This window comes from Rhineura floridana, chromosome 12, assembly GCF_030035675.1.
Source record: "Rhineura floridana isolate rRhiFlo1 chromosome 12, rRhiFlo1.hap2, whole genome shotgun sequence".
NCBI classification, from domain to species: domain Eukaryota; kingdom Metazoa; phylum Chordata; class Lepidosauria; order Squamata; family Rhineuridae; genus Rhineura; species Rhineura floridana.
The window spans coordinates 7,789,677-7,810,330 of record NC_084491.1 but is presented as its reverse complement, the minus strand read 5'-3'; the positions used below and the strand labels follow the sequence as shown (position 1 = coordinate 7,810,330).

The window sequence follows — 20,654 nt, the reverse complement described above, 5'->3', positions numbered from 1 at the left end:
TACCTATAAAGAACACACCAACAATTTCTTATTGCAAAGAACACGCTGCATTCTGTATAAGTCTGACTGAAATATTGGGGAGGGGGATCATAGAATAGTAGAGTTGGAAGGGGCCTATAAGGCCATCAAGTCCAACCCCCTGCTCAATGCAGGAATCCAAATCAAAGCATTCCCAACAGATGGCTGTCCAGCTGCCTCTTGAATGCCTCCAGTGTCGGACAGCCCACCACCTCTCTAGGTAATTGATTCCATTGTTGTATGGCTCTAACAGTTAGGAAGTTTTTCCTGATGTCCAGTTGAAATCTGGCTTCCTGCAACTTGAGCCCATTATTCTGTGTCCTGCACTCTGGGATGATTGAGAAGAGATCCCGGCCCTCCTCTGTGTGACAACCTTTCATGTACTTGAAGAGTGCTACCATATCTCCCCTCAGTCTTCTCTTCTTCAGGCTAAACACGCCCAGTTCTTTCAGTCTCTCCTCACAGGACTTTGTTTCCAGTCCCCTGATCATCCTTGTTGCCCTCCTCTGAACCTGTTCCAGGGATCATGATTCCAGAGTGATGCAATGAATGACCAGAAAACTCCTGCCTCTTGAACCAGGAAACCCCATTTTTTGGGGGGGGTGCAGAAGCTGATTTCTCGCTTCTTTGGATTGTGACCATTTGCAGACCGTCTCTATATACTTCGTCGATGGCGGCATCAGCGCCACCTTTTTTCTGTACACTGACACGTAACGTGTGAATACACCAGTCAACCACCAGTTCCTAATCTTTTGATTACCCATTCACAATCCTGACCCAAACATATTTCCCCTGAAAGCAATCCCTGTGGCTTTATCCTGGAAATTTACTTCCGAGGAAGCAGCCATATCCACAGCCACGCGACGATTGCGGACATGCGTCCAGTCCCGTCACGTCTGCAGGGCAAAGCGACGCCTCGGCCCCTTTAAGAGCCGGACTATGATCTCACCCCATTCCCCTCCCGTCCCGCAGCGTGTCAGCCCCACTAAGCTTGATGCGGAAGGCCCACCCCTTGCAGCCGAGCGGGCCAATAACTTGGCAGCTGTCAAACCGGGAGCCGCACCCTGAGAGGCGCTCTTCTGAGCTTGCAATCGCTGTCACTCAGGCGGAGACGGAGGCTTCGACTGGCTGAGATGGCAGGGAAACCAATTTAGCCCCGCCTTCCTTCGCGAAGGAGGATTAGGTTGCGCCGCACTGGGTGGTGGTGGTGATTACCGGGCCACAGGAGCGGCGGCGGCGGTTCAGCGTGAGGGGCGGGCAGCTCGGAGTCCTCGGCCCGGCTTGGCCCCGCGGAGGCCCCGGCCATGGAGTCCTACGATATTATCGCCAACCAGCCTGTGGTGATTGACAACGTAAGCGAGGGATGAAGAAGGAGCCGCGCCCGGCGGTGGCTGCAGCGCCAGGAGGCGGCGGCGGCGGCGCTGGGGCTGGGTGGGGCCTTGGCCGGGGCCCAGGCCTTGGCCGGGGCCCAGGCCTTGGTGCTTGTGCTGGCGGGACGGGCCCTTCCTTTCCTCGACCCCCATGTAGTCCAGTCGTGAAGCAGATTGCTCTTCTTATTCACAGGACAACGCCTCGTTAGCTGAAATGCGCTTGTCAGTTTTGCTTTTAATCAATCAATCAATATAATTACCATTAGTGATTATTTGCCGTTGTTGCATCCGCGTTGTCATTTGTGTGTATGCGTGGGGGGGCGTATTATATTGTCGCTGTGTTAAGCTGCATTGTATTGAAGAAGCGATGCCAATAACAGCGGTGGTGTTCGCAGGTTGTCAAGGGCCGTAGCGCGGTGGCAGGGCGGCCTCCGCTGTGCATGGAGAAGGTCCCAGGTTCAGTCCCTCCACGAAGGGCTGGGTGAGACTCTGTGCGTGAAGCCGTGGAGAGCCGCTGCCAGTCAGTGTGTAGATATAATACTGAGCCAGATGGACCAATGGTCAAACTCTGTGTAAGGCAGCTCCTGTGTTCCTGTGGTTCAACCCCTGGCTATTTTCAGCTAAAAAAGATATTGGGTAGCAGCGGATGAGGTTGCGGTCAGGCTAAGAGCAGAACAGCATCTCTGCTGGATCAGTTCAGATCAAAGACCAATCTTGAGGGTAGATCCTCCGTGTGTTGTGGACTGCAACTCCCATAATTCCAGACAAGACAGAGGTGCTCCTGGTCAGTCAAAAAGCAAATCAGGGAATAGGGATTCAGCCTGTGCTGGATGGGGTTACACTCCCCCTGAAGATGCAGGTTCGCAGTTTGGGTGTGCTCCTGGACTCAGCTTTAAATTTGGAGGCCCAGGTTTCTGCGGTGGCCAGGAGTGCTTTTGCACAATTAAGATTAGTGCGCCAACTGTGCCCGTTTCTTGAGCCGTCTGATCTGGCCACAGTGACACATGCCTTAGTTACATCCCGTTTAGATTACTGTAACGTGCTCTACGTGGGGCTGCCTCTGAAGACTGTTCGGAAACTTCAGTTGGTGCAACGTGCTGCAGCCAGAATGTTAACTGGGGCTGGTTACAGGGACCATACGACTCCCATGTTACAAAAGCTCCACTGGTTGCCACTCTGTTTCCGGACACAATTCAAAGTGCTGGTGATGACCTATAAAGCCCTATATGGCTTAGGTCCAGGCTATCTGTCAGACCATATCTCCCTATATGAGCCTGCCCAGGCCCTGAGATCCTCAGGAGAGGCCCTTCTCTCAATACCTGCGTCCTCACAAGCACGACTAGTGGGGACGCGAGATAGGGCCTTTTCGGTGGCTGCCCCAAGGCTTTGGAATTCCCTTCCTAGGGAAGCAAGAATGGCCCCCTCCTTGCAGTCCTTCTGTCGGCAAGCAAAGACTTTTTTATTTCAACAAGCCTTTGGAACTGAAAGCTGTTAAGGACAGGACTTGAAGGGTGCTGCATTGCTGTTGCCTAATTGTATTATTTTAAACTGAGTTTGAATTATTTTGACTGTATGTATGAATGGTTTTAATACTGTAAATTGTTTAATTCGATTTTAATCTAGACTTTTGTACGTTTTTAATTATATGTGTGCTTTTATCTGGAAGCCGCCGTGAGTTCCAGTTTTGGAAAAAGGGCAGGGTAAAAATAATGATAATAAATAAATAAATAATTCCTGCCTGTTTGCTGTGCTGACGGGGACTGATAGGCATTATGTAGTCCACAATATCTGGACATTAGCTAGCCCTGGCCATTCTGGTCCAGAATCCTATTTCACAGTGATTCGCCAGATGTGTCTGGGAATTCCACAAGTCATGGAGGCAATAGCCCTCCTGTACTCCCCTGACAGATAGTTCAAGGTAGCATAGAATCGTAGAATAGTAGAGTTGGAAGGAGCCTGTAAGGCCATCGAGTCCAACCCCCTGCTCAGTGCAGGAGTCCTGCTTAAACATACCTGACAGGTGGCTGTTCAGCTGCCTCTTGAATACCTCCAGTGTTGGAGAACCTACCGTCTAGCCATCATGGCTAATAGCCGTTGATAGCCTTTTCCTCTATGAATTTGCCTAATCCTCTTTAAAGCTAGATGGGGAAAACAGCTAGGTGAGCAAATAATCTGAGCTGGTAGAAAACAGCTTCATATGTTTAGGCTGCATTATATTAAGAAGTGATTCTTAACATGCTGCATTCTTAAACATTGCTGTTATTTGTATTAATAACTGAATACAATGCAGCCTAAAATTTTTATTTTTATATTAGATCGTTTTTTCCTGATTTTCAGGGGAGGGTCACAGATTGATTTATATAAATCACTTATACACTTGTATAAGATGTAAGTGTTCAGAGCTTTACATGCATTAGAATCCTTACCACAACCCTGTAAACTGTCAGTATTATAATCCCCCATTTTGCATAGGCTGAGAGAGAGACATGCCAAAGAATACCTAGTGAATTCATGGCAGAGGTAAGAGTTGAACTGGAAATGTCCTGATCCATTGCTTAGTCTTAGCCAGTATGCAACACCAACTCTTAAACTTGGATTATACTGTGCTTGATTTACTGGTGATACAAGGCAGCTTTGTATGTTCATTTCATTGTTTACAGTCGCAATGTATTATTATTTAACTAATAACAGTGCAACTTTAAATATCGTTGACGGCTGTGTCGGGTTCAGGGATGTGTGACATTTATCCATGTGGTTCTGGAGAGTTTGTTGTACACCAGTGCCATAAGATACCCAGTGGCATATGCAGAGTGTTGTGCATGGTCTCCATTTGCTTGTGTGACAGTTTGTGCATCTAGTTGCCAATCTTGGAAAAGTTAGCGCAAATTTCACTTTATCTAGGATGGAGGTCTCCAGCGTTTTGCCAATTTTGGGGGGGGGATGGGTCTGAGCATCATCAGTCTTTCTTCAGTGAAATGGGTATTCTGTGGTGTCCAGAACAGTTGCTTACATTTCCAAATGTGCTGCCGGACCGTAAAAGGTTGAAAACGCCTCATCTGGACAGAGGCTTGAGCAACTGTCAAGTGTTCTGTATTTGGGACATGCGAGTAAGGGAGGGAGGGAGGGAGAGGGGGGGGGGACTTGTTAATTCCCTTGCTCCTCTAGCTTTGTTTATAAATCTCTTTGCTTATACAAGATATTGCATATGCAGCAGCATCTCATTTCTCTTTCTCTGAATAGCATGCGAAAAGGATTTATGCATCCAAACACCAGTACTTTTTCTCCCAAAGAAAATGAAATTGGTTACTATTGGACTAAGGAGGATCCGTAATTCTTGTCTGCAGAACTGGAACTATATATCTGCATTGGAAATTGAATCTGTAACATTACCATGGCACACGTAATTGTTTCACAAAATAATAATTAAGTCTGCATTGTGTTAACAATTATTACAAGATATTCTTAACAGTGCAGCCTTAAATATTGTTATTACTGTTGTAGGGCGCATTGTGTTAAGAATTAACAGCAATAAGTAAGGGTACATAGTATTGTTCTTATTAAGTGGTGTAATACCTTTGTTATTCAAATTGATCTTTGGTGATTATAAGTAACAATAGTACTTCATTTTAACAATATCCTTCCCCACCGTAATTATATAGGGCAGAACCAATGTTGTGTGAGTGAACTTCCATTCGTTCAGTGAGATTTCATCCTCCTCCTCCCCCATTCACCCCAAAATCTGTTCCAAAGGGTCCCCCAACTGTCCAGAACAGATTTTGAGGGCATGTTGGGGGGGCGTAAGGGGGGAGGAGAAAAAGGTGAAGTCACTTTGCACGAGCAGAAGTCAAAGCAGAAGCTTTGTCCACCCGGGTATTTGGTTCAGCACTGTGGTAGATCTGAGGGCTGGGGAGGGGGGGTCGCCGTGGTCTATAGGAGTTCTTTTCCTCTCACCAAGCACCCTGTCCAGACGGCGACTGGTCTGGAATGTCTCCACCTTGTATTGGGCCAGGGAGACAGACTAGGAATACTGTTGGTGTACCGTCCACCTTGCTGCCCAACAGCTTCCTTAGCTGAGCTGACAGAGATAGTCTCGGAGGTGCTCTTGAGATCCCCTAGACTTTTGGTACTGGGGGATTTCAACGTCCATGCCGAGGCTGTCTTATCTGGCGCAGCTCAGGACTTCATTGCCTCCATGACAACAATGGGGCTGTCTCAATTTTCTACTGGCCCAACGCATGTGTCGGGACATACTCTTGATCTGATCTTCGCCACTGGACATGGAGATGGTGATCTGGCGGTGGGGTGTTTTTCATCTACCCCATTGTCATGGACAGATCACCGCTTGTTGAGATTTAGACTCACAGCGGCTCTTTCCCTCTGCAAAGGTGGAGGATCTATTAAGTTGATCCGCTCCCGGAGCCGGATGGATCCCGTAGGTTTTCAGAGGGCTCTGGGAGATTTTCCGGCTGATAGGACCGGTGCTCCTGTCGAGGCCCTGGTCGCACTGTGGAATACGGAAATGACCCGGGCTATTGACATGATCGCTCCCGCACGCCCCCTCTGGTGTAGAGCTCATACCGCTCCGTGGTATACTCCGGAGCTGAGAGCGATGAAACATGAGAGGAGGAGGCTGGAGTGCAGATGGAGGAAAACTCCCAGTGGATACAACTATGCTTTGGTAAGTGCTACCAATAAGTTGTATACAAAAGCGGTAAGGACAGCAAAGAAGCTCTATTTTGCTGCCTCTATTAGATCATCTTTATGCCGCCCAGCGGAGCTTTTTAAAGTCGTGCGAGGGCTCTTACACTCTGGCCCCCACGATACTATGGAAACATCTGAGACCTGCTGCAACGAAATTGCTGGACACTTTCAAGATAAGATCGCATGTATCCGCAGGGACCTTGACTCTGATGTTGTGACAGATGAATCCATTGAAGTGTCCGGAGCATGGCCTTGTCCTTCTTTATTGGATGAGTTTCAGTTGGTGCAGCTCGAGGAAGTGGACAAGGTGCTTGGAATGGTTCGGGCAACCACGTCTGTTCTGGATCCTTGCCCATCTTGGCTAGTGAAAGCTAGCAGGGCTGGGACCACCGGTTGGGCCAAGGAAGTGGTTAACGCCTCCTTGAGGGAGGGAGTAGTCCCTGGTAGCCTCAAGGAGGCAGTAGTGAGACCTCTTTTAAAGAAACCCTCCTTGGACCCAGATAATTTGAATAACTATAGACCGGTGGCGAATGTCCCTTTTTTGGGCAAGGTTTTGGAGCGGGTGGTTGCCAGCCAACTCCAGGCGCTCTTGGATGAAACCGATTATCTAGATCCGTTTCAATCCGGTTTCGGCACCGAAACAGCCTTGGTCGCCCTGTATGATGACCTTTGTCGGGAGAGGGACAGGGGGAGTGTGACTCTGTTGATTCTCCTTGATCTCTCAGCGGCGTTTGATACCATCGACCATGGTATCCTCCTGGGGAGACTCGCGGAGTTGGGTGTCGGGGGCACTGCTTGGCAGTGGTTCCGCTCCTACTTCGCGGATCGTCACCAGAAGGTAGTGCTTGGGGAACATCACTCGACACCATGGACTCTCCATTGTGGAGTCCCCCAGGGATCGGTCTTGTCCCCCATGCTTTTCAACATCTACATGCAGCCGCTGGGTGCGGTCATCAGGAGTTTTGGAGTGCGTTGCCATCAGTACGCTGATGACACGCAGCTCTATTTCTCCTTTTCATCTTCCTCAGGTGAGTCTGTTGATGTGCTGAACCGTTGCCTGACCGCGATAATGGACTGGATGAGAGCTAATAAACTGAGACTCAATCCAGACAAGACCGAGACATTGTTGGTGAACGCCTTCCCTGCTCAGATGGTGGATGCTTACCCTGTTCTGGATGGGGTTACACTCCCCCTGAAAGAACAGGTACGTAGTTTGGGGGTTCTTCTCGACTCTTCCTTGTCTCTCGAGGCCCAAGTGGCCTCGGTGGCACGGAATGCATTTTACCATCTTCGTCTGGTAGCCCAACTACGCCCCTATCTGGACAGGGACGACCTCGCCTCCGTTGTCCACGCTCTGGTAACTTCAAGATTGGATTACTGTAATGCGCTCTACATAGGGCTGCCCTTGAAGACAGTTCGGAAGCTTCAGCTGGTGCAGAACGCAGCTGCCAGATTATTGACGAGGACCAGTCAGTCTTCGCATATAACACCTGTCCTGGCGCGTCTGCACTGGCTTCCTATTTGCTTCCGGGCGAGATTCAAGGTGCTGGTTTTGACCTATAAAGCCTTACACGGCGTGGGACCTCAATACCTTGTGGAATGCCTCTCTCGCTATGAACCTACCCTTTCACTTTGTTCAGAATCTAAGGCCCTCCTCCGGGTACCAACCCATCGGGAAGCCCGGAGGGTGGTTATGAGATCTAGGGCCTTTTCTGTGGTGGCCCCTGAGTTGTGGAACAGCCTCCCCGAAGAGGTACGCCTGGCGCCTACACTTCCATCTTTTCGGCGCCAGGTAAAGACCTTTTTATGCTCCCAGGCATTTTAATCTTCTTAATCTTTTTAATCTTTTAATCTGTATTTTTAATTTTTGTAGTATTTATTTTGTTTTTGCTGTGCTTTTTGTTGTTTGTTTGTATATGTTTTTGTATTTTTATTATGATATATTGTATTTTATCTTGTTTGTTCACCGCCCTGAGAGCTATTTTGCTAAGGGCGGTATATAAATTGAAATAATAAATAAAATAAATAAATAAATTCTGTTCATGCACAAACAGCACTGGATGCAACCCATAGTATAAATGGCAACTGAAAACCTGCCACCTTAGGTAGGGCATCTCAACCTGCTTAATTGTAGGCTTAACTCTGTTGCCTTCTCTCTCCTCATACTCCTGCTGTCAACAGTTTCTGAAAGTTCAAAGTGCTTTTGTTGTCTCAGTAATCCTTTGGTAAATTGTGTGAGTTAGGTCAGCATTATTAATCCCATATTTCAGACATATTTATTTGATTTCATAGCCTGCCTTTTCTCCAAGGCACTCGGGGCAGTGTTGATGGTTTCCCTGCCTGTTTTATGTTAAGGACTGCTAAAGCTGGGAGAGAATGAGGGGCCAAAGGTCAGCTAGAGGGAGCCCCAGCTGACGAAGCGTCAAGGCCCCAGCTGATGACGCGTCAAGGCGAGTTAAGCAGCAGAGCGAGTTCGGCAGCAGGGCGAGGAGGCCAGGGCCCCCCACTCTGCCCGTCTGTTCCCTGACCTCAACTAAACCGCAGTTTCCAACCCATTAACGTAATAAACCTTAAACAAAACTATGCAGGTAAGAAGCCAGCAGGGGTGTGGGGGCTTTCCAGTGTTTTGCACTGCCTGCAGCATGTACGACTATCTGCCTGTTGGACAGAAGTCGTGGGTGTGCTCTCGGTGCAATGAGCTCCTGGCTCTCTGGGAACGACTTCATTTCCTTGAGGCCAAGGTGGCTGATCTGGAAAAGCTGAGGGAGGCAGAGAGGTGTGTGGAGGAGGCCTTCAGGGACATTATAGTTGTGTCCCACTCCAAGGATGATAGCTCTTCTGCTATCATGGAGAACGATGGTCTCGGGCAAGGAGAGCATCCTGCTGAGGGAGAGGGAAACGATCCCTTAGAAGGGACCCATTCCTTGGGGGATGAGCAGCTATCCTCTCATGCCGAGGATATATCTCGGGGAGGTGGAGGGATCCTTGTAGTGGGTGATTCTATCATTAGGAACATAGACAGTGGGGTGTGTGATGGGTGTGCAGACCGCAAGGTGATTTGCCTGCCTGGTGCAAAGCTTGCGGATGTTGCCCGTCGTTCAGATAGTTTGGTAGGCAGTGCTGGGGAGGAGTCAGTGGTCATGGTGCACATTGGCACCAATGACATGGGGAATTGCAGCCGTGAGGTCCTGGAAGCAAAATTTAGGTTGCTAGGTAGGATGCTGAAAGCCAGGACCTCCAAGGTGGCTTTCTCTGAAATGCTACCGGTTCCACACACAGGACCAGCCAGACAGGCCCAGCTTTGCAGTCTCAATGTGTGGATGAGACGATGGTGTTGGGTGGAAGGGTTTGGATTTGTTAGGCACTGAGGAACATTTTGGGACAAGCCGGGCCTGTACAAAAGGGACGGGCTCCACTTAAACCAGAATGGAGCCAGACTGCTGGCACTTAAAATTAAAAAGTTGGCAGAGCAGCTTTTAAACTGACTGAGGGGGAAAACCCAACAGGAGCTGAGGAAGGTCCGGTTCGGAATAAACCTCCCCCCTAGGATAAAGACCAAAGAAATGATGAAATTTTAAAAGGGGTAGGCCTAGAAGTAGGCATTGTGAGAGCAGGGGCACAGGATATAAATTCAGAAGGGCAATATTACCACAGGCCAAACCACAAGTGCCAAAGACACTTGAAGAGAGACACTGCTTACAAGTGACTATACGCTAATGCTAGGAGCCTCCGAACCAAGATGGGAGAACTGGAGTGCTTGGTCTTAGAGAAGAGCATTGATATAGTGAGCATAACGGAGACCTGGTGGAATGGAGAAAACCAGTGGGATACGGTTATCCCTGGATATAAACTATATCGGAAGGACGTATTGGTGGCGGTGTCGCTCTATACATGAAAGAAGGCATTGAATCCAGCAAGCTCGAAACACCTAAAGAGGCGGACTCCTCCACAGAATCGTTGTGGGTGGTGATACCATGCCCCAGGAGGGATTTAATACTGGGAACGATCTATCGTCCCCCTGATCAAAATGCTCAGGGAGACCTTGAGATGAGATATGAAATTGAGGAAGCATCCAAACTAGGAAATGTGGTAGTAATGGGTGACTTCCACTACCCGGACATAGACTGGCCGTATATGTGTTCCAGTCATGACAAAGAAGCAAAATTTCTAGATATTCTAAATGACTATTCCCTAGACCAGTTGGTCATGGAACCAACCAGAGGGACGGCAACCCTGGACTTAATCCTCAGTGGGGACCGGGACCTGGTGCGAGATGTAAGTGTTGTTGAACCGATTGGGAGCAGTGACCATAGTGCTATTAAATTAAACATACATGTAAATGGCCAATTGCCAAGAAAATCCGACACGGTCACATTTGACTTCAAAAGAGGAAACTTCACAAAAATGAGGGGATTGGTAAAAAGAAAGCTGAAAAACAAAGTCCAGAGGGTCACATCACTCGAAAATGCTTGGAAGTTGTTTAAAAACACTCTATTAGAAGCTCAACTGGAGTGCATACCACAGATCAGAAAAGGTACCGCCAGGGCCAAGAAGATGCCCGCATGGTTAACGAGCAAAGTCAAGGAAGCTCTTAGAGGCAAAAAGTCTTCCTTCAGAAAATGGAAGTCTTGTCCGAATGAAGAAAATAAAAAAGAACACAAACTCTGGCAAAAGAAATGCAAGAAGACAATAAGGAAAAAGAATTTGAGGAGCACATTGCTAAGAACATAAAAACCAACAACAAAAAATTCTATAAATGCATTCAAAGCAGGAGACCATCTAGGGAGGCAATTGGACCCTTGGATGATAAGGGAGTCAAAGGTGTACTAAAGAACGATAAGGAGATTGCAGAGAAGCTAAATGAATTCTTTGCATCTGTCTTCACAGTGGAAGATATAGGGCAGATCCCTGAACCTGAACTAACATTTGCAGGAAGGGATTCTGAGGAACTGAGACAAATAGTGGTAATGAGAGAGGAAGTTCTAGGCTTAATGGCCTGAGGACTGGAAAGTGGCAAATTTAACGCCAATCTTCAAAAAGGGATCCAGAGGGGATCCCGGAAATTACAGGCCAGTTAGATTAATTTCTGTCCCTGGAAAACTGGTAGAAAGTATGATTAAAGCTAGATTAACTAAGCACATAGAAGAACAAGCCTTGCTGAAGCAGAGCCAGCATGGCTTCTGCAAGGGAAAGTCCTGTCTCAGTAACCTATTACAATTCTTTGAGAGTGTCAACAAGCATATAGAGAGAGGTGATCCAGTGGACATAGTGTACTTAGACTTTCAAAAAGCGTTTGACAAGGTACCTCACCAAAGACCTCTGAGGAAGCTTAGCAGTCATGGAATAAGAGGAGAGGTCCTCTTGTGGATAAGGAATTGGTTAAGAAGCAGAAAGCAGAGAGTAGGAATAAACGGACAGTTCTCCCAATGGAGGGCTGTAGAAAGTGGAGTCTCTCAAGGATCGGTATTGGGACCTGTACTTTTTAACTTGTTCATTAATGACCTAGAATTAGGAGTGAGCAGTGAAGTGGCCAGGTTTGCTGACGACACTAAATTGTTCAGGGTTGTTAAAACAAAAAGGGATTGCGAAGAGCCCCAAAAAGACCTCTCCAAACTGAGTGAATGGGCGGAAAAATGGCAAATGCAATTCAATATAAACAAGTGTAAAATTATGCATATTGGAGCAAAAAATCTTAATTTCACATATACGCTCATGGGGTCTGAACTGGCGGTGACCGACCAGGAGAGAGGCCTCGGGGTTGTAGTGGACAGCACGATGAAAATGTCGACCCAGTGTGCGGCAGCTGTGAAAAAGGCAGATTCCATGCTAGGGATAATTAGGAAAGGTATTGAAAATAAAACAGCCGATATCATAATGCTGTTGTATAAATCTATGGTGCGGCCGCATTTGGAATACTGTGTACAGTTCTGGTCGCCTCATCTCAAACAGGATATTCTAGAGTTGGAAAAGGTTCAGAAGAGGGCAACCAGAATAATCAAGGGGATGGAGCGACTCCCTTACGAGGAAAGGTTGCAGCATTTGGGGCTTTTTAGTTTAGAGAAAAGGCGGGTCAGAGGAGACATGATAGAAGTGTACAGTAGGGCCCTGCATTACGGCGTTCCGCTGATGTGGCGCCTTTCATTTTCAATTTTAAAGGGGTTTTCCCCCCTTTTGTGACGTTTTGCACCGTTTTTGCGTCATTTTTGCGCGACGCGGCCCATTAAAGTCAATGAGGTTCCGCTTTATGGCATTTTCTGCTTTACGGCGGGGGTCCGGAACGGAACTCGCCATATAAGCGGGGCCCTACTGTATAAAATTATGCATGGCATTGAGAAAGTGGATAGAGAAAAGTTCTTCTCCCTCTCTCATAATACTAGAACTCGTGGACATTCAAAGAAGCTGAATGTTGGAAGATTCAGGACAGACAAAAGGAAGTACTTCTTTACTCAGCGCATAGTTAAACTATGGAATTTGCTCCCACAAGATGCAGTAATGGCCACCAGCTTGGACGGCTTTAAAAGAAGATTAGACAAATTCATGGAGGACAGGGCTATCAATGGCTACTAGCCATGATGGCTGTGCTCTGCCACCCTAGTCAGAGGCAGCATGCTTCTGAAAACCAGTTGCCGGAAGCCTCAGGAGGGGAGAGTGTTCTTGCACTCGGGTCCTGCTTGCGGGCTTCCCCCAGGCACCTGGTTGGCCACTGTGAGAACAGGATGCTGGACTAGATGGGCCACTGGCCTGATCTAGCAGGCTCTTCTTATGTTCTTATGACTGGGATTTGAACCTGAGTCTTCCGAATCCTTGTCCAACATTCTGATCACTACACCACATTGGGGGGGGGAGTGTCACTTGAAATTATTAGGGTGCCTGAAAAATTGAATCTGTCTGGCTTTTTGCAGTGCCATTGAACATAAGGGTCTTTGGTGTTCTTGTGGTTGTAGCCGTTTCTCCTTTTAGAAGTTACATTGCCATTATTATTCTTAGTAGTTCCAGCATGTGATCTGAAGGCACCTGATGCTGAGGCTAAGTAGGCCTGGATGTGGGGACATGCGAGGAATTGCATGCACAGTTCCTTGAGTATCATAGAGGAATGGAGGGAATACGTTTAATAAGTGGTACCTGCAAAAAACGTAGTGTGGATTGCTCCTGTTTATTATTTATGTGATTGGTTTTTTTATTTCTCTCTATACTATGTTTTTGTAAGCTCCTAACCTGTCATGCTGCAGTTTGCTTGGCCACAGACAGGACGTGCTGCAAGCTGCAGCTTGACCGAGCCACGATGGTAAGTGGCCTAGGTGGGGCGGCAGCTTAGGGGCACTGCATAGTGGCATTTGTCAAGGAGGTGGGACATGGGCGGGGACTTGCAGCAGTGCAGGAATAAGCAAGGCAAACAGGCAAGGACCACGAACAGGCCTATGGTGGCCAACATGTGCCAACGCATGCAGGCACTGGGAGATATTGGCATTTGTCTGGGAGTTGTGGCAGTGCGGGGCAACAGGGAGCTGCAGTGGCACAGGAACAGGCGATGCTAGAGGGCAAGGGGCGCACATGGGCCCATAGCAACCATTGCTTGCCAATGCCTGCAGGCACTGGGGGTATGGTGAGAGGAGGTTGACGGGGATGCCTGGGGTGTGTGGCTGGAGGGGCATGCAGGTGTCTGGAGAGGGTGGGGTGCCTGGGAGATGTTGGGGTACCGAGGGGGTTGATGTGTAAAGTTTGCATGGGCAAAGCCCCAGTATAAAAATATTTATATACCGCTATTCATAAAAAATCAAAGTGGTTTACTACATTTGTAAATATATAAGAAAGCCATATAAAAATTTAAAATCGGAAATCATTAACTATTGCAGAAAAATACCTTCTCAATTGCTTGCATAAGCTTGGTGATGTAGCAAAGTTTTCAGCAGGCATTTAAAAGTCAGAACGTAAGGTGCCTGCAGAATCTCTATTGGCAGAGCATTCCACAGAATTGGGCAGATGACACTAAAGGCTCAATTGCTTGTTGCTGTCAAATGAGCCTCATCAACTTGGGGGATAACCGATGATACTCAGGCAGATGATCCCAGTGATCGAGCTGGGATATAAGGCTTTAGTTGGTCCCTGAGGTACCCAGGACCTAAGTTGTTCAGGGATTTGTAAATTAATACAAGGACCTTAAACCTGACTCGATAGCAGATAGGCAGCCAGTGGAGATGTTTTAACAATGGAGTCACATGGTGTCAGCCATGTGCTTCCATCAGCAGTTTGGCTGCTGCATTCTGCACCGGCTGAAGCTTCTGAACCAGGCTGAAGGGCAGCCCCACATAAAGTGCATTGCAGTAATTGATCCCTGAGGCTGACCAGCGCAAGGACTACCAGTGGTCATGCTATCCCTGTCGAGAAACAGCTATAGCTGGCGGACTAGACAAAGCTGGTAAAAGGCACTCCTAGCCACCTGTCCAGGGTTCCAACCAACCATCCGTGCTCTTTTCCAGGCGATTTCTCTCCCTGCCTTTCAGTTTTTGTTTTTTATTTTCCAACAGTTAGCATCTGTGGCCACTGAGCATGCTCAGTGCTCATTGGACTGGTTTTGGGTCCCTCTTTCCTAATGTTTTATTTTGTACTTCGGTAAATCTTAGGGTATCTCCAAGCATGGTGATCCTTCCCCAACCCTCTTGTGTCCGAGTACTGCTGTTTTGGCTGCATAAGGATCTATACTCAGATAACTTGCTATTAGTATATAGGATATTACAAAACTCCTGCTTATTTCAATGGAGCTTGCCCCAAGTAGTGATGTGGGTTTTCAGGAAAACATTCCTATGCAAATTAGAGTAATTTGTATAGGGGAATTTTCAGCTTGCTTTGGAAAACTTTCTGATGCCTCATGGAGTGATATAATTTAGAGTGCTTATTTTACTGTTTAGTAAACAAAGTTTAAAGAAAAGCATCCCATGTTAATTTTTTGTTCCAATACACCACAAGTATTTAGCTTGAAATATTTGAGAGGGATGTTTAAATATTTAAATGCGGTTTAAATATTATATTGTGCAGAATTTTTTATTAGAATACTTGAAAAAATGTAAGGATGACAGCAATGGGATAATCGCCTGAAAAACATTAATTGCAACTTTGAAAGTTCCAAGTTTGCCTAATATTGTATTTGTAGTTGGCACCCATTCATTGTTGCTAAATGAATTTATGATATGGAAAATTTACCATGGAAAATCTTCCACCCCATGTCACTGCATATATGTCACATGTTTGAAGAAAATCTGTGTTGGTGTTAAATGTTGTCACAGGTGCATATTGCTGTGAAGAGTGATGACAAAACTGAGACTCCTGTTTTTGTCTGACTATCTAGTGATAGTTGCCAGCACTATAAAGGATGCCGGAAAGAATCCTTATTCATACTGACTTAACTCTGGATTTTCCAGAGCACCGCCATCTCGAGTCCTTTTTTCAGCTTTGAAAAAGTAGTGCTATTTCCGCACTGTTAAGAGAGATGGGGGTGGGGAGGATATTAACTCCCATCACTGCGATAGCTTTGGAGCTCTCTGTCTGAAGGAACTCTTAACATGTCCTCTTTTAAATCATTAAATATCACATGGCCTTTTACCTGAAGTTTTCCCACATACTTTTGTCTTGGTAGAGAATGTGGATCTCAGTCTAGCTGTTGCTTTCCCAGACGTCTTAAACACACAGAGGAGATGTCTGGCATATCCCTTCTTCTGTAACACTTTTAATGAACTGAAGAAATAAGGGATAAGACAGACTGCATACACACACTATATTTAAAGCACCCCCCCCCCAGAATCGCAGGAACTGTAGCTTACCATTCTCAGCACCTTCAATAAACTGCAGTTCCCAGGATTCTTTTTTTGGGGGGGGGTGCTTTAAATTTGTGATATTTTCATAATTGTGATACAGGGAAACTTTGGTACACTCAAGAAATAAGGGGTGAAATTTTAAGTGTATCTATTCCTAATCATTTTGTTTTAAAAATATGAACACAGTTCAGCCTCAGTTACTGTGTGATGGAGTAGTTGCGCTGATACATTGCACTTCAGAAAATATGTTCATTCTCATTCTTTGAGTGTTTCTGATTTTTAACTGTGTTACCAAAATACAGGACAACCTACCCAGCCAATGTGAAACCCACCTCTTAAAGCATTCTTGTTACTTGATTGTTTTTAAAAGATGTGTTTTTAAATTTGTATATTTGTTTTTAATGTTTTTAGTTATTGTAAACTGCCCAGAGAGCTTCGGCTATGGGGCGGTATATAAATACAATAAATAAATAAATCCCAGATCCCTTACATACTCATTAAGTCACTGCATTCTGCAGGAGGGTTTCTCCTCAAAGGCTCAAAGATATCAGAAGCCCACTCCAGAATAATTTGGGAGGAGGACTTGCTGTGTGACTGACCTTATTTTGTGGAACACATTCTTGTTGAGATATGACGGGTGCCCACTGTCAGTATTTCCAGAGCACAGTTTCGTTTTGACCAGCTTTTCCAGATGGATAAACAAGTATCTGTCTCACATCTAAAAACAATAAAAAGTGAACACGTATCTTCTGTTGTCTTTTGTAGTGTATTAAAAATGATTTTTAGCTGATTTTATAGCATGTTTATAAATTGTCTTGAGACATTTGTAAAAGGTTATTCAGTAATAACAATAAATTAATAATAAATGGCAGGTTCAGTGTGTTTAAAATACTGTGTGTTCTAGGAGAATTCAAAGTCTTGGGGATTGAAAGGTGTCTGCCGAATGCGCAGCCTCTGCTGTCTCCTGGTATTCCACTGGGCATGCACAAAGACAGGAACACAGAAGAAGTGGTGTCTGGAACTGAGGAAGCTGCCTTGTACCGAGTCAGACCTTCATATAGTTCAGTATTGTCTACACTGACTAGCAGCAGCTCTCCAGGGTTTCAGGCAGGGGACACCTACCTGGAGACGCCAGGGATTGAACCAGGGGCCTTCTATGTTCAAGGCAGATGCCTTGCCACTCTGCTATGGCCCATCTTTCTGATAGTGGGTTTTCTGGGGAAGTGACTTTACAGATAGCCCTTGTCTTCTGACAGTTCTCCGTGTCGTGCTGTTTGGCACGTGTTTGCCCATTGCTGGGGTGTGGCTGTGAAAGAGTTGCTTATTCATGCTGCAAAGAAATAATTAGTAAGGGGACTGAGAGAAGCAGCTGTTCTCGGAGGCTGGCAAGATAACTCAAGCAAGCTGCCAGGACGGATGTACCCTACAATAGGGGCTTTCGCTGGCTGCTGCTCATTGTTGAGGGACGCTTGATCTCCTTCTGGTTTTGCAATGTGGTGTTGAATCGTGTGCCCTATCACCAGGTCTGGGTGGGGACATGTCTGGCTTTCTATGCAGCAGTAAAGAATCTTTGCCATTGGCCTGAGGAATTTGAAGAAGGCCAATCTTATGACTGAGAGAAAATCAGGCGTGAATTCTATTCTTGGCTTCTTGCGCCATGGGCAGTTATTTTCCTCCAGTCACTCTCCCTTGGCTTCCACATTTCTGAGATGGAGCAGTGATTTTGACCCTTCTGGAGATTTACATAAGGACTCAGGCTTGTGGTCTATCTAATCAGGCAGTGGGTCTTCATCCCAGGTTTCCAAGGTCTTTTAAGCAGGCCTCCCGCCTGAGAATCCTTCATCTAGCCCTCAAAGCCTTCCTCCTTTACTTGCCTGTAATTAGTGCTGTATGTTTTTTCCCACTGCTATGAATGAACTATAGTTTGGGTTGTTTCACAGTAGTCTGATAACACCTACAGTTGAGGTGGTGTCTGGGGAAGCTGTGAACACACTCCAAGGGGTGCTAATTGGGATGAATCTTGGTTTTGCAAAGCAGATGTGCATACCATCAGGTATGGGATTTTGGTGCGAAGGCCTACTCATGCTTGAATGCATGACTCTTCCTTATGTTGAGCCATATCCCAGAATGGTCTTCCCTGACTGGCAGGAGTTCTCTGGGCTCTTAGGCCATGATCTTTCCTAGCCTTGATCACTTTTCTCACTTAGCTGGAGATGCCAGGGAATGAATCCTGGACTTCAGTATGCAGTGCAAATAATGAAGTCTGCAATTGAGTTATGGCCTTTCCCATAGTTAATGTTGGGTCATAGCATGAAAGGAAAGGCCTTGTATGAAGCATTTTATGCCCCGAGTGCTTTGTTAATGGAGGTAAACTATGCTCATAATCTGTTGTAGCTCAAGTTATAAAAGTGAAAGCAGGTAATAAATTGAATCTGAAAGGTGACTTCAACCCAAAAGGGAACAAAATTGTCAGTTTTAAAGTAGCAGTTGCTGGTTTGCCCTCTTGAGTGGCTGAAATTTAAGAAATGTTTCTCTAACTGTGAGTTTGTCTTGCACAGAAAAGTTTTGTGTGTTCTCTTAACTGTTTGTTTCTCTTTATTCAGGGTTCCGGTGTGGTTAAGGCTGGTTTTGCTGGAGATCAGATCCCAAAATACTGCTTCCCAAACTAGTAAGTATTGCTGTGAAATGGATTCCTTGTTTCATTAGTAGCTGGGTATAGAAGGTTTTGAAGATGGGATGTGTTCAGCCATGTTTTCTGAGATTCCATTACAAAAATTCACACATTCAAATGCGCACACACATCCCTTGCAGTGTGGACAGATAATCACTCTCTTTTCTCTTGCTAGTGTGGGTCGTCCGAAACACATACGGGTTATGGCTGGGGCACTAGAAGGAGATCTCTTCATTGGACCGAAAGCAGAGGTAAATTCCACCCTGCCTGCATGTGTGACAAAGGTGTCTTGTGGGTATTCATCTCTTAATCTGTTTGGCTCTCTAACTGGGGGCCCCCCTCCCAGACGTAAAGGAATGTGAGATACCTTTGCTTGAACTCTAGAAAGCCTGCCCTTGCTGCCTCGCTGTGAGTTGGTCTCTGCTGCTGATCTTTTTGGCCCTCCTGTTTCGTGGGAATGGCACCTCTGGATTTGCACTTGCACCTCTGCCAGAGTATCTTTTTTATGGTACTAGGCAAATCAATCACTGTTTTTCAGCTTTTTTATCTGTAAATTGGTGTACTGCTTATGCCACTGAAGTGATCTGTTTGCTTACTGATGGCTAGAAAACAGTCTTTAAAGCCTGGTGGTGGATTTGTTTGTTTTAAACTAAATGCTGTCTTAAGAGTAGAACGGAACCCCCACAGTGGCAATGTGACTTACTGTTTTGTTGAACTTTTGTAACGGCCACTTGACCTCCCTTGCAGGGCTCTTGAGAGGCTGCTTAGAGATCCCTGCAAAGATGGATAGCCCTTGTGCTTGCCCTTATCAGGTCTAGGTTTGGGGGTGAGGTGCACATCTCGAACACAGTTTCCTGTCCTCAGAACCTAGATGGGATTCATGTGCTGCTGCTGACGTGCTGATCCCACTATAACACATTTCTTGCTTTTGCCTCTATAGGAGCATAGAGGATTGTTATCCATCCGGTACCCCATGGAACATGGCATCGTTCGGGACTGGAATGACATGGAGAGGATCTGGCAGTATGTTTATTCCAAAGATCAGCTGCAGACATTCTCCGAAGAGGTAATAGTTGCAGGAGCAATACTTCTGAGCACGCTTTGAATGTCTGCATTATTGGGGAACAGAGGGCATTTACTCTATCAAAGCTGTTGTTCCAGACAGTTGCAATGCAGGGTGTCAAGGGGTTAGGGTGTGTGGCTCTCATTAAGTTGAGTGTTGCCTCTTTGGCGTGGGATTCTTGAGTTTTTTATTTTTCTGGCTTCCCAATTTGAAACCTGACGGGAGGCCTAGAACTTGGGGTGAGAGGAAATATGAAGCTCTGAAACCTGTTCCTGCCAAGGAAGGGCCATGGAAGACATGATGGAGATCCCTCTCGCCTAAGATCTGTGGTCTGCCACAATCTGTGCTGCAAAAGCAGCCTTGGAGTGGATATGGCTGGAAAGGGATCACCTTCAGTTGATAGTCCTGGAAAATGTTGTTACTCAGCCCTTGGGAGACCTTCATGGTCTGGTTCCTGCATACCTTAAGGAGTATCTTCTTTTGTATGACCCTCTCTGTATGGTCACAGGAGCCCTTGATGAGGATGCCTTGCCCGTGGGGGAGGGCAGGGAGGGATATGCTCCATTAGCACTCAAAAGTTCAGCAGTCACATCAGAATTGTGGAGCAAGCTCTCCTCCCTCTGGAAACTTGCCAGGCTGCATCACTTCATTTAAGGACCTCATAGGGGCATTCCTGGGTTTTTTTGGGTCTACAGCAGTTAATCCATTTTAGAAAAATATTTTCTGACTATTTTTGTGTTTTCTGGGGAGGGGTTGGGTTTCTTATTTTCTGTGTTTTTCTTGCGTGCTTTTCATCTTTTTAAATGGTTTAAGTGGAAAAGAAGTAGAGGCATATCCTAATAGATAAATAACCCTTCACCCCATCCTAAGACAGATGCCCCAGATATTCCCTGAAAGAGAATTCCCAGGAGGAAGCTTTGAATTGCTGGCCTGAACCCCCAGACGAGGGGTGTATGTGTGTGTCGCAGATATAAAGGAGCTTGACTCTCCAGAGCCTCTTGTTTCGTTCTTTGCTAATCCTG

At 46.3% G+C, this 20,654-nt stretch overlaps 1 protein-coding gene across 1 annotated transcript in view; it reads left to right on the top strand.

Moving 5' to 3' along the window:
- Positions 1-1,112: 1,112 nt before the first annotated feature.
- ACTR1B (actin related protein 1B) overlaps positions 1,113-20,654 on the top strand; it is a 31,106-nt gene continuing 11,564 nt past the window's right edge. The window contains exons 1-4 of the mRNA XM_061593539.1: positions 1,113-1,370; positions 18,502-18,566; positions 18,745-18,820; positions 19,510-19,635. Coding sequence (XP_061449523.1) covers positions 1,323-1,370; positions 18,502-18,566; positions 18,745-18,820; positions 19,510-19,635 — 315 coding nt within the window. The 5' untranslated portion in view covers positions 1,113-1,322. The remainder of the gene's footprint in view (positions 1,371-18,501; positions 18,567-18,744; positions 18,821-19,509; positions 19,636-20,654) is intronic.